At 44.3% G+C, this 14,240-nt stretch overlaps 1 protein-coding gene across 7 annotated transcripts in view; it reads right to left on the bottom strand.

Moving 5' to 3' along the window:
- DCX (doublecortin) overlaps positions 1-14,240 on the bottom strand; it is a 218,908-nt gene that overhangs the window by 11,372 nt on the left and 193,296 nt on the right. For 6 of the 7 annotated variants that reach the window (XM_079910828.1, XM_079910827.1, XM_079910824.1 and 3 more), the window contains exon 6: positions 1,563-1,657. The exons of the other annotated variant lie outside the window; for it this stretch is intronic. In XM_079910828.1, the coding sequence (XP_079766954.1) occupies positions 1,563-1,657 (95 nt within the window). The remainder of the gene's footprint in view (positions 1-1,562; positions 1,658-14,240) is intronic. 7 annotated transcript variants of the gene reach the window in all.

Below are 14,240 nucleotides of genomic sequence, written 5' to 3' on the forward strand. Positions count from 1 at the left end.
AATGAAGTAGGCTACTCCTCGTCTTGGAATGTCCACACTAACAAGGTTTGCTGCTCAGAAGAATCACTGAAAGCTGACTGCAAAAGCAATTTTCATCCATCTCACAATCTCTGGGTACCGTTGGTTACACAGACAGTTCAGCAGATCTTCCTTTGGGGAAACCAAATAGCTCAACAGAACAATTCGAAGGTTCTGGTCAGGGTCAGTACCAGAAGGTAAGTCATTAAAGGAATGGAATGGGCATTAGGAATGATGGAGCAGGTAATGGTCAAGTTAACCAGGAAATTAAAAATCCTGATGTAGAGAAAAGGAAATGAAAATAGGTGTCAGGCAGCGCTGTGCTGTTAAATGTGTAACAACCGACTTCCTGTGGGAGAAAACAACAACCTTGATTTGTAGTATTTGCTGAATTCTATGGTGTAAATAAATATTCCCATCATGGCTGAGCTCTGGGTACCAACACGATGTCACCGAACACAGAGTTGAAGCGATGCACACAGTCAGCTCTCAGGAGCTAGTGTGAACTGGCTCCAGCAAACCACTGGTAGCAACCTGGGTGCCAGTCTTACGTCTGCTGCTACCTAGCTATGTCACCCCAGTAAGTAACTTCATTCTGGGTTTCAATTTTCTCGTCTGGAAAACATCAATCTCACAAGATTATTGAGAGAATCAAATGAAACGAATTTATCTCCATCTCAGATCTCTTGTAGCTCTTACCCTCTATGGTTCTGTGATGGAGTTGGCCACATTGGTGGCTTTTTGCCTTTCTCCATCTCTCGCCAAGTCTTGTGAGCTGGGAGAAGACAAGAGAATCCTAGAGGAAGCTGCTCTAGGGTGTGGTAATCAGAGCAGAAACCACATTCACATGGCCTCAGAGATGAGGCTGAAGGCAATGGCCACTCCAGATTTTTGATACAGGAGAGATTTCTGGGTGGGAATCAATTTGGAAAGCGGGGGTAGAGAATTTCTACACCTCTATTATTTTAACGGTATATTTATTGGGGATGACTTAGAGGTGTAAAGGGTGCCCAGGGCCAATGCAATGTATATATGCCCTCTCTTCCTACACTGTACCAGAATCTGCCTGGTAATGAAGAATATACAATGAAACTAGGGTCTGTTCATACTTTGATGTCCTGTGACTCTAAAGGGAGTAGCTTAGGGCTAACTTTCTTTATGTCATTTATTGGAGCCTGGGGCCATAAGTTGCCCTCAATGCCCTCTTTGCTGTGCCCCTGAACTGCAGGGACAAGTGCCCAACTCAGCCCCTGAGCCATCATTTGGTGACACTATTAGCTCAGAATGGTTATTTGGGCCCTTCATACCTCTTCGTTTTGGTTAAATATAACCAGAACTAAATAAACTGGGGGTCAGAAGAATAAATAAAAGTGACTGGAAGCTTAGCCCCTGCTGGGATTCCCAGCACTTCAAGCTAATGGACCAGACAAAGGGAAATTCTGGCCTGGATGTGCTGCTGAGGTAGACGGAAGAGAAAACCCTCACCAGCCATTCCAAAAAGTCCAAGTGCAAAGGGGTTTAGTAAGGTATAAGAGACATAATACCTTGTGCTTCCGGAGGCTGCCAGGACTGGTGGGCGTAGAGATGGGAGACTGCTTAGACTTGGGGGTAGAGAGCTGGCTGCTGGAGGTTCCGTTTGCTAGCCCAAGGCAAGAGAAAAGGAAGGGGATAAAAATCAACAGCATACAAAGGAACACGTTATCCTTCCCCTCCGAAGACACTAAGAACATTCAAACGAGCTATACAGACAACCAAGTGATGTGACTGAGTAGAACAAAGGTGAAAAGAAACACATTCCTCAGAAAGGCAAGAACTGCAATGCTCAGTTAATTAGATCCCCATACAGTGCAAGGCGGTAATCCACCCACCCATTCCCCCGTGTGCTTCCAATTACAGGGGTCTGGTTCTTTTCAAATCTTTTTCATATTCATTCCCAAGTTTGACCCTAGCAACATCTCTGGGAGGTAGTCTGGGAACATATTACTTTGTTTCAATTTTATATGTTAGACAAAATTGAGGCACAAAGAGATTATGCTGCCTTACCTTAAAGGGGAAGAAATATGGGTAATTTGGACCAGGGCACATCCCCTTGGGTGACAAATGATGTGGCAGCTGCAGGACAGCCCCATTGTCTATCTCTCTCCCCTCTCTCTTTTCCTGCTCATCTTTCCTCCCACTCTCTCTTCCCTACTTCATTCCGGGTGCAAAGAACAGAAGGGGAAAAAAAGAGAGAGGGAGCTAATTAGGAAGAAGAATGAAAAAGAAAGTGGAGGAGAAACAGAGTGTGAAACATAAAGGGAGGTACCTACAGCAAAATGGGCGGAGGAGAGAATCGAGAAAGAGGGAGAGAAGATCAGGAATGGAGGAGATGAGACAGGAGACAAAGATTCTTGGGGACAAGAAGAAGGAGGAAGTTTGAAATTGGGAGAAAGGCTTAGAGACAGAAAAAGGATGACGGTAGCCAGAGTCAGGGTGCACCCGCATTTGTCTCTAGTCAGTAAAATGCTGAAAATGAGATGGTTTAGTATTTAACATTTCCATATTCCACTGTGTTTGCAAAATTGTCTTATAATTCCCTTGCTGACTAGATTTTTTAAAGATCCAATCGTGTAAAGAAATGTGGTGCACTGAAATAGAACAATTAGCAGCTTTCAAAGGGGATTCATGTTCAGACATCTCATCTAAAGTTAATCTCTTTTAAAATCTAAGGACCTACATTGTTCATCAGATATTCTGAAATGTGCTTTAAAAATAAGGGCAGGGCTTCCCTGGTGGCGCAGTGGTTGAGAGTCCGCCTGCCGATGCAGGGGACACGGGTTTGTGCCCCGGTCCAGGAAGATCCCACATGCCGCGGAGCGGCTGGGCCAGTGAGCCGTGGCCGCTGAGCCTGCGCATCCGGAGCCTGTGCTCCACAACGGGAGAGGCCACAACAGTGAGAGGCCCGCGTACCGCAAAAAAAATAAGGGCAAATATCCCAAGGGTGTTGGTGGGGTGGGGGGAGGAGAAGAGAAAGAAGGAAGGGATGACAGGAGGGGGGTGGAAGGACATTGAAAAAGTTAAGCAGGAAGATGGCCTGAGGGTGTTGCTGTTAGTCGCACAGGTAAAGCTTAAACTGGTGTATCATGAGTATTTCCTGAGGATATACTTTCTCTGCACCACTTATGGTAATGTTTCCCTAGGTTCTGGAACCTGCGTATCAACTGTAGAGATGAAAGAGACATCAGTGTGGTGGTTGGTGAGTTTATCCAAGTGCAAGTGAGCTGAAATATGGGCACTAGGAATCCACCGTCTGGCCTTGCCTGTGTATTCACTCATCTCTAACCCACTCACTGAGAGGCCTTTCTCCCTGTCAGGGCTTCCTGGAAGTCATTCATTCAGTTGGCCAGTAGCTACAGAGTACTTTCTCTAAGCGAAGCCAAGTATTAGACGTTGAGGTTTCAGAGATGAGTAAGTCACTTCCAGTGGGGTGGCCGGTAAGAATACAGCGGGAATAAGTGCTATGACGAGCCATACAAGGGGTATTATTGGAGCCCAGTGGAGAGGCTTTGAAATCAGGGGACTAGGAGTCAACACCTGAAAAAAGTCTTGAGCGGTGCCTCTGGAATAGACAAATCCATAGAGACAGAAAGTAGATCAACGGTTGCCAGGGGCTGGCCAGCAGGGGGCAAGGAGGAATTAGGCAGGGCAGGATGGAGAGGTCTGTTAATAGGTACAGAGTTTCTTTGAGGGGATGAAAATGTTCTGGCATTAAATAGTGGTGACTGTTGCACAACTCTATGGCTAAACTAAAATCCAGTGAATTGTACATTTTAAAGGAGTGAACTGTTTGTGATGTCAGCTATATCTCAATAAAGCCATTGAGACAATGACTTGGATCTGGTTAGGCAGAGAGGATAGAAAGGGTATTCCAGACTGCAGAATTACGCCAGCAGGGGCAAAGACATGGTGGTGTGAAAGAATACAGCATGCTTACAGGAGTGCAAATAGCTCCAAATGGCTCCAGTGTAGGATGCCAGCAGTGAGTTCTGAGAGATGAGACTGGAGTTGAGGATAAACACCAGACCCTGGGGGCCTTTTGTGAAGTCTGGGTTTGATGTGTGAAAGAAATCTGGGAGCGATACCATCAAATTTGCACTTAAAAACTATGACTCCAGATGCAGGGGGAAGACTGGTGAGGTGGTGTGTGTGTGTGGGATGGTTAAAGGTAGAAGCAAAGAGATTGGTTAGAAGACAATGCATTAGTCCAGGTGAGAGGCGGTGACGGCTTAAATTAAAGCACTGGGGGGGGAGAGAAGGGATCGGGAGAAGACAGAGGCCTAGAGGCCAGGCAAGTTTGGAGCGAGCGTGATGTGCACGTACCATGCAAGCCACGCAAGGAGGAACATGACCTGTGCCAAACAGCACACAGACTGGGGGAGCTAGGCTCTGCCAGGGCACTAGGCTTTCTGGTGAATAAAAGAGGCACTTTGGAAAAGGCAAGAGTCTGTGAAGCCACAGCGAGGCAAAGGAGTCATTTACTCTGCAGGAAAAGGAAGGAGTGCCTGGGGGTCTCCAAACAGGACCTGGCCCCTAGTATTCAAGATGGAGAGCAATCTTTGGGATCAGTGTCAGCTGACATAATGAACGTCTTCCAAAAGACCCCTGACCCCAGCCAGGAAGTCTAACAGATGTAGGCATCCCCAGGTAAGTGCCGTCATGTCGTTCCACATGGTCACTGTACCTTTCGGCAACAATAGATTCTAGTTTCCCAGCATTTGTCAGCCACGCTACAAAAGGATGGCTACTATACTTCCAGTGTGAAAGCTGTCTTTTTCACCTACCCTCTTATCTAGCTTCTTATCGGAGAATGAGCCCACTGGTCTTGGCAAAATGTGGAAAATTATTAACCAAAGCTTATCTGTATGGGAGTCAGTTTCCACTTATTGGCCATAGATCTGCACATACAGGTTTCTTTTGCAATCTCTAGTTCTTTTATCAATATTCTCTGCAACTCTCTCATCCGCAAACTTTACGGGGATTACATAAATACACATTCCACGCATACCTCTCTCTATTCTCTGTATGTCTGTATATGTTTATATATGTGTCACTGCCACTCCCCCAATCAATCCATCCCCAGATCAATCTTAAGTTGCTTATAAATAAAGGATTTAATTTTGTCATCAACATTCAATAAGCGTTTGGAAAATCAGTTTTTCACAATTTAACTACAATTAATTTAATTGTTGAAAAAAACGTAGACACTTTCCCAGACTTCCCTGATGGAATCAAACCCAAAGATGGACATAGAGAAATGAGAAAATATAGACACGTACAGACAAATGTCAATTCCTTACAAGCTGAAGGAGCAGACTACATAAAAATATATTCTCATATGCATTTCTTCTATGGGTTCTGTGGGAAAAAAAATCTGGGAGGGCGCCATTTGATTTGAATTCTGAAGCCAATTCGTATAAATGTCACGTAAAAGAAGTAGCAGGGAAAGATGAAAATAGGGTTTGACGAACTGTGCATAGCCTTGGATTGGCAAATCCACATGGAAAGCTGTCACAGTTCATTTTGAGAGTGACTGGAAATAACACCGGTTTGATAGCCCTCATTTTCCTTTACTCTGCTTTACTAAACATCTTTAGTTCCCGTCTCTGATGTTCCAGTTCTCAGCTGCAATTTGAGATTGTATTGGGGGAGTCTTTGCCCTCTTTTACTCGTCTCTCTCATTTCCCTCCTCAGAACCACAGCACTGCCTCACTGCTGTCACCCTTTATTTATTCATAGTCCAAATCCTTTTATTTCTTTCTTCTCATTGTGCAGTTCACTTTTCCCCCTCTACAGCAAGGTACATCAGGAACTTTTCAATCTCCTAGGCTGTCTTATCAGTCTTATCAATAAAAACCAGGATAATAATGCTTATCGTGTGTCTGTGATAAGCTAGGCACTCTTTTCTCTCTTTCCATTCTCTCTCTCTCTCTCTCTCTCTCTCTCTCTCTCTCTCTCTCTCACACACACACACACACACACACACACACACACACACAGAGCCTCATCTAGTCGTATTCTAATTTCTGTTTGGGAAATAGAGGCTCGCTCCAGTTAGGGGTAGCAAAGTCAGGATTTGAACACACGTCTCTCTGATTCCAAAGTCTATGTGTGTTTTGGTTTGTTTTCAGTTTTTGCTACATTGCTCTTCCTTTTTTACATGATTTGCTTCTGGGACTCCTACTTATGACAACTTTCTGATGGCGGGTAGGAAGGAAGGAGAAGGTTTGTGACACAGAAAAAAAGAAAGAAATAGGAGCAGGTAGAAGCAGACACCAGAGCTTATGCTCATCTTCTAGACTTTTATCCTACTTGACCTAGTTTAGATTAGAAAGTGATTAGCAAGAGCTATCTTCCATTCACCCTACCAACTGGGTTTCATAGAAAATGTCATGAAACAATAGCGGACAGAGCAGCCAGACAGACATGTAACTACCCTCACGCCACATGCCTCTGGGAAGATGGTATCTGTGCCCTGTCGCTCCCCTCAGGTATGCAGCACAATTGCCAAGCTTGGCCTGGCACAGTCTTGGCTTACTACCTTCTCTGAATGATTACACCTGCCCATTCCCCGGCGCTTGTTTTGAAATCCTTGGCTCTAACAGAATGGAACAGGACAAGCCCAAACAAAAGATGGCGGGTAAGGTAACTAGGCTGAATTAACTAGATTTGCAGGGATTTAAATGTGTAGGGGAATACGGGTTCCCAGGAGTGAGGGACAAGGCGGAGGGAGTCAGTTCCCAAAGAACAAGGAGAAAGTTCAGTCTCTTGCATGGGCAGCCAAGGGCAGAGTATGGTCACCAGCCTGGCAAGTTGATGCTGAGCTCTTAGACTACGGATTCCCTTGTCTGGAGGCTGGACTGATCCCTGGAAATCAGGATGCAACTGTGTGTAAGGTGGATGTAAGTAGCCCCAGCTACAGTGATTAAAGAATTGTCTGGGCAATGAGTTAGACAAGCCACTATACTTTCTGGGTTCAAGTTTGCATGGCGCAGGAAGAAAAGGGCCGGTTTGACATGTGTGTTCACCCAACCTTTGACTGGAGAGCAAACTGATTTAACACTCCTTCACTTAGCTCTGGCTTTTCCCTCCCATTCTAATCCCAACACTTGAGCTCAACTCAAAATCAAGTCTACTGGTTTTGGTTTGATGTCTATTTTGAAATATTGCTCACTGAAAATAAATAACTCAGTCTACAAAACAAAAGCCATGACAATAATTTCAGAGCCACCTTAATAATTGCAGATGTATTTCTACAATTGTTTCCAAAGCATTTTGCAATATATGAATTCACATGATTCTCCTGATAACCCCAAGAGATGGTAGCCAGGAATTAATAGTCTCCTTTTAATCACAAGGATATAGAGGCTGAGAAAGTGTAGGACTTGCTTAAAGGGTATAAACTGCTTCTTCTCAATGGATGGTGGACTTGAGGGTTTGCTCACAGATTCATTTCAAAATTCCCTCAAAGTTAGCATATCACATACCACCATGACCTTTTAGTGACTGGTTCTCTGTCTTGTCTTTTCTAATTCCCTAATGCCTTGCAGAGGGAGACCTCAATATACGATTCAGCAGCCACTTCCTCATTTCTTTCTCATTTTGAGATGCTCTAAGTGTTCCTTCATTCCAGTCCAAAGACACCCTGGTTCCTCCCTACTTATACAGGGAGGTTTCCTGGAAGGCCATCCAAGTAGAACCAAAGTGGTTTCAACTTACTTTAGAACAAGGCCAAGAGACGGGGCCTGTGGTTTTCACACATTCATTCCAAAGAGCCCTTGGGCGGGGTGTGTGGATTGGTTTGGCTAATTGCTTCTGCTCAGTGGAAATCCTTTGTCCCTCTCCCCAGAACCACCCAGTAGGGAAGCAAGAACTAAGGGGCCCTGAAACAGTTCTTCACTGATTTGATCATAGGGCCAGTTCTCAGACCAAATTCAATCATAAGTTGTGAGATACCCTAAGTTCAGAAGTTGGAATTTGAACTTTAAATCTATTCCCTACAGAGTCTTAAACAGCATGCAGTGGTGAATCTTTCAAATAGGGGAGAGAAGTAAGAGTTTTCCCTGTTGCAAAACAAATATGTGATGCTGGAGAGGGTGTGGAGAAAAGGGAACCCTATTGCACTGTTGGTGGGAATGTAAATTGATACAGTCACTATGGAGAACAGTATGGAGGTTCCTTTAAAAACTAGAAATAGAACTACCATACAACCCAGCAATCCCACTACTGGGCCTATACCCTGAGAAAACCATAATTCAAAAAGAGTCATGTACCACAATGTTCATTGCAGCTCTATTTACAATAGCCCGGAGATGGAAACAACTTAAGTGTCCATCATCGGATGAATGGATAAAGAAGATGTGGCACATATATACAATGGAATATTACTCAACCATAAAAGGAAACAAAATTGAGTTATTTGTAGTGAGGTGGATGGACCTAGAGTCTGTCATACAGAGTGAAGTAAGTCAGAAAGAGAAAAACAAATACCGTATGCTAACACATATATATGGAATCTACAGAAAAAAAAAATGGTTCTGAAGAACCTAGGGGCAGGGTTTCCCTGGTGGCACAGTGGTTGAGAATCCGCCTGCCAATGCACGGGACACGGGTTCGAGCCCTGGTCCAGGAAGATCCCACATGCCGCAGAGCAACTAAGCCTGTGAGCCTCAACTACTGAGCCTGCGCTCTGGAGCCATCTAGGCACAACTGCTGAGGCCCGCGTGCCTGGAGCCCGTGCTCTGCAGCGGGAGAAGCCACCACAATGGGAGGCCTGCGCACCGTGGCGAGGAGTGGCCCCCGCTCGCCGCAACTAGAGAGAAGCCCACATGCAGCAACGAAGACCCAACGCAGCCAAAAATAGAAATAAATCAATAAATAAATTTATATAAAAAAAAGAACCTAGGGGCAGGACAGGAATGCAGATGCAGGCATAGAGAATGGACTTGAGGACACGGGGAGGGGGAAGGGTACGCTGGGACGAAGTGAGAGAGTGGCAATGGACATATATACACTACCAAATGTAAAATAGATAGCTAGTGGGAAGCGGCCGCGTAGCACAGGGAGATCAGCTCGGTGCTTTGTGACCACCTAGAGGGGTGGGATAGGGAGGGTGGGAGGGAGGGAGATGCAAGAGGGAAGAGATATGGGAACATATGTATATGTATAACTGATTCTCTTTGTTATACAGCAGCAACTAACACACCATTGTAAAGCAATTATACTCCAATAAAGATTTAAAAAAACAAACAAAGAAAAGAACAGATATGTGTACCCAGTTGTGTAATATTTTGGCACAGATCAGTTTCCCTCAAGAAGAGGACGTCTGTAAGAAGGCTGCTGGATGTGCCAAGATTATTTTCTCAGGCTTGACAATGCTGACAACATTTATTTCCAGTCGAAGGTGGTTCTGCTGGGAACATGTTTCTGGTGGAGCACGCCTGTTGTCAACACTCACTCCCAATTTTATTGGGCAGGAACTAGAAGAAACTACACTGCTCTTATTTGTGGAAAGAACATATGCTTTGGAATCAGTCAGGGTTTTAAATCCTGGCTTAGCCATTTCCTAGATGTGTGACCTTGGGTGTAACCTACCCTCTGTGAGCCTGTTTCCTCAACTGTAACATTTGAATAAAAAGAATGCATATGTCAATTGTTGTTGTTCTGAGGAGTCCATGAGAGACTACATATAAAATGCTTAGCCGGGTGCCTTAGCAGATAGGGAGGGCTCAGTAATGACATCTCCTATTGCTATTACTACTGCCATTATTAGAAATGGAAGGAATTGAAGCACCAAGTTAGGAAATCCCCTTCCACAGGGGGTGATTTACCAACCTATGCCGGCTGAACACTAATTCTTTCGCTAGCAGGTCAGGCATTAGAGGACTGAAGTTTTCCCGAGTGAAGCCCATTATTCTGGTTTTTGCATGTTATTGCTGTGCTCCCCAGAACAGTCTTCAGCTGTCGGCTCTTCTCTCTTTTTACTCGCTCAGCCTTACCATGGGGGCAGGAGTGATCACTGAACTCAACGTGGAAGCACTGAAGGTACTGGAGCAGGAAAGTTACACAATGGCCATGTTTTAGGATGAAAAATGTGGTGGTACCACAGCAGATGTGTAAGTGGACAGAGATTCGAAGCAGAGATACTGTGTAGGAGTGTGTTGAGTAATCCAGGCATCAGGTGATGAGGGAAAGGAAGGGACTTCTGTGTGGGAAAGGTGAAGATGTTTCAAACGTTCAACAACAGGAACAGCATATGGTGGACATGAAGGATTAAAGAGTGGGAAGAATCAAAGATAACGCCAAGGTGTTGCGCCTGGGGAATAGGATAGAATTGATTCCACTGTCAGGGAGCTGGGGAGAGGAGATGTTTTTGACTTTTAGACACGTTGCATTTGGCACGTATAAGCGGAATTGTCTGGTAAGCATTCACGGCACTGACATCCGGAAGGAAGGTTGGGGCTGGAGACGTAGAGTTAATGGTCGCCTCTCTGTACCCCGATATGCTATATCCATCACCACCTCTGCTCTTTTGTTCATGCTTTCTCTGCTGCCAGAAATATCTATTTCCTTATCAATTGAAATCTAATTCTCTTTCAAGCCCCAGTTCTTCCAGGAAGCCCTCCCTTAGCACCCTAGCCCCCAATGAACTCTCTTTCCCACAAACTCCAGTACTTCCAATAGCACTTACTGCCTGTATCTCTCATGCGCTTGGCATTTAAACAAACCATTATCATTAAGTCTTATTTAGCATCACAGTGCAATGGTTACATTGTGGACTGTGGAGCCAGATTGCCTGGATTCAAATCCCAGCTCTACCACTTACTAGCTCTGTGATCTTGGACAGGTCACATTGTTCATAGGCCCTAGTTTCTTCATTTGCAAATGGGGATAATAGCACCTACCTCGTAAAGTTGTTGTAAGGAATAAACTAGTTAATACACGTAAAGTGATTAGAATGGTTGCTTGGCACATATGAACTATGTAAGTATTTGTAAATAAAAATTTTTGTTAAATTTTATATGCATACTGGTTCCCCAAATAAATCATAAGCTTCTTAGTGACAGGTACTTCATCTTATCATTTCTTTTCCTCATAGCACCTAGCATTACTAGTTACTCCACCAAAACTTTGGGGAATCAGTTGTATTTAAACACAAGTCCCTGGACTTCCCTGGTGGCACAGTGGTTGAGAATCCGCCTGCCAATGCAGGGGACACGGGTTCGAGCCCTGGTCCGGGAAGATCCCACATGCCGAGGAGCAACTAAGCCCACGCGCCACAACTACTGAGTCTGCGCTCTAGAGCCTGCGAGCCACAACTACTGAAGCCCGCATGCCACAACTACTGAAGCCCGTGTGCCCTAGAGAAGCCACCACAATGAGAAGCCCACGCTCTACAACGAAGAGTAGCCCCTGCTCGCCACAACTAGAGAAAAGCCCACGCGCAGCAATGAAGACCCAACGCAGCCAAAAAACACACAAGTCCCCGGCTGCAGCAGGTTGCTAGGACTGCTACTGCAGGGAGATGGGTTAGCACGACCGCATCCCATGCTGTGTGGAGTGCTCGGGGACGGCGGGGCGGGGGCGTGGCATTTGACTGCTTGCTCCAACCATTTACTAAACGGCTCTCCAATGGCAATGGAAAATGCCTCCAATGGCAATGGAAAATGCCTTATATATAGGACAGTTCTTCCACTTAAACTAGACGTAAGCTGTGGTTTTAGAAAGAATCAGAGTGGGGGAGGAGGCAAGGCAAGTTTTTTTCTTCCCATAGCTTCGCCAAGGGCACCACTTCCCCTTGGACTGACTGTAGGGGAGCTGATGGAGTGTCTAGGACTGGGCACTGGAAACAAAGGTGCTTAATTACTCGTGGCTTGCTCTATGCTGCACAAAGAGAATGACACAGATACCACCCCCCTCTCCCAGTCTCTTCACATCCCTTGCCTGGAGGTGGGGGAAGGTGGAAGGAAGCAGAGAAGCAAGGACCATGCAACAGAGACTGTTTATTCACCACTCTGGAGCTTCCACACCCTGATTTAAGGACAATGCAAGGACCGCCTACCTGGGAGTCAGGAGAGCTGGGCTCTCGTTCTTGAGGACTAAATAGATATCGGGAAGACTGAACGATTTACTGAACCTCTTTATATCTTAGTTCTCCAATCTAAAAAAAAACTGGATAATTTTCCTTTCCCAATTTAAGCCATGGTGCTATTATGAGTGACGACTGAGATGACAGGTTTGGAAATATTTTGCAAAGTGCAGAGCATTTACTTCATGTAAAAGATCATTACCTGGAACTTCTCTCAGATGCAGAAGAAGGGTATTGTGCTGTCTACTAGTCATATGTGGCTAGTGAGCATTTGAAGTGTGGCTAGTCAGAATTGAGATGTGCTGTAAGTGTAAGATACAGTCCCATTTCAACAAATGTAAAATATCTCAACAATTTCGTACATTGGTTACATGATGAAGTGATAAGATTTCAGATATATTCAGTAAAATAAAATACATTTTCAAAGCTAATTTCACCTGTTTCTTTGAGCTTAACTGTGGCTACTAGAAAATTTAAAATTACATACAAGGCTTGCATTTGTGGCTCGCATTATATTTTTATTAGACCGAGCTGGTACATCCAGACAGTCACATTCAGGAAAGTCAGAACATCCAGGTCCCTCCATCTTAGGCAACCCAAAGCAGCGTCTTTGGTTCAGAAGAGGACTCCCAGATACTATTCTCCCATGGGCACCCTCACCTGGCTGTTTTGTGGCCCTTGACCTCCCCTTTCAAAAGCTATGTATTTTGGTAGAGAAGACATTCATTCTTGGGCGTTTGGGAACAGGGAAGATTTGACTTTCAGGAATAGGTGCACATAGGTTGGGGGAAGGAGGGTGGAGAACATCGGGTTGCTGCAACAATGATATACTATTGAAGAATAGCAAACTAATGATCACATTACAATCCTCTCAAGTGGGAATTAGCTTCCTTGGAGGCTCCTTTAAGAAAAAAAAAACAACAGAAAGAAAAAGAAAAGATTCCTTCCCAGCAACTAGCTGACTTTGTCCTTTTAATTCAATTCAATTCAATTCAATTGGGAGGTAGCTGCATAAAGAGAAAAATTAACACATTAATGGCTAAAATGGAAGTCGAGAGACACAGAAATGTCTTCCTTTAGTTCTGAAGCCAGGCTTACCTTTGCCCATCAAATGGCAAGTCCTAGGTTAATCAAAAGGGAGCACTGCACAAACTTCCTTCAAACATTCCACAGGAGCCTTCTGGGCTCCGGTTTCATCTGCTTACCACACAATCCCTTGCCCTACTTTAAAGACAAACCTGGCTAATGGGACTTGGATTCTCAGAGTCTGTCAGCTCTGCCCAGTGAGAATGAGAGCTCCTTATAGCAATATCGTATAGACAATCAAATCCTTCCTTAACTCAAGTTTAGGGCTTAGCAACAGACATTCCTTTTGGGGGCAAACTCAGTACTGACAGGAGTAGGGACTGAACGTGAAGGGAATAAAGTAGAAGGACTTTGATTTATTCATGGGCAGAATGGGAAAGAGACAACTTAAGGAATAAGGAACAAAGAATCAAATTATGACGCAAATTACAGACCAAATAGCATCAATTTCCTAAACCTCAAGTCAAACTGAACCCAGATATTAACTGAACCATGAATTGGACCAAATATATATATTTTATATATACATATATTATATATATAATATATATATATTTGAAAAGCTAGCAAACGTGTTCAAACCAGAAACAAACCTATATATTTTCTAATGAACTAGAACATCAAAATATTCCTTTAACTGAACCTGAACTGAGCCAATGTTTCATTTGGTTTGAATCCCGGCTAAAGAGGAAGATTTTTGGCTTTCGTTTGCCATCAAAGGAAGGTAGTTAAAATTCCCTGGAAATGGGCTATCTTCCACAACCTTTAGTCACTCAGGTTGAATGAAGAAATGTGGATCCATCCACAAGTCTCAGATCTAAGACGGACTGACACAGAATGGAAACAGGGCGGTACTACCGTGTACTACAAAAGAACAAAGAATTTCAGCCCCACACAGTGCCATTATTCTTTGGTTAAATGTATATTCATCTGTATATGTCTCTTGCTAACAGCTCAGAAAACCTTGATACTTTATGAAACAATTCTTTCTTTATGTCTGTAAGGAGACATT

The sequence above is a fragment of the Stenella coeruleoalba genome (genome assembly GCF_951394435.1).
Source record: "Stenella coeruleoalba genome assembly, chromosome: X".
Classification (NCBI taxonomy): domain Eukaryota; kingdom Metazoa; phylum Chordata; class Mammalia; order Artiodactyla; family Delphinidae; genus Stenella; species Stenella coeruleoalba.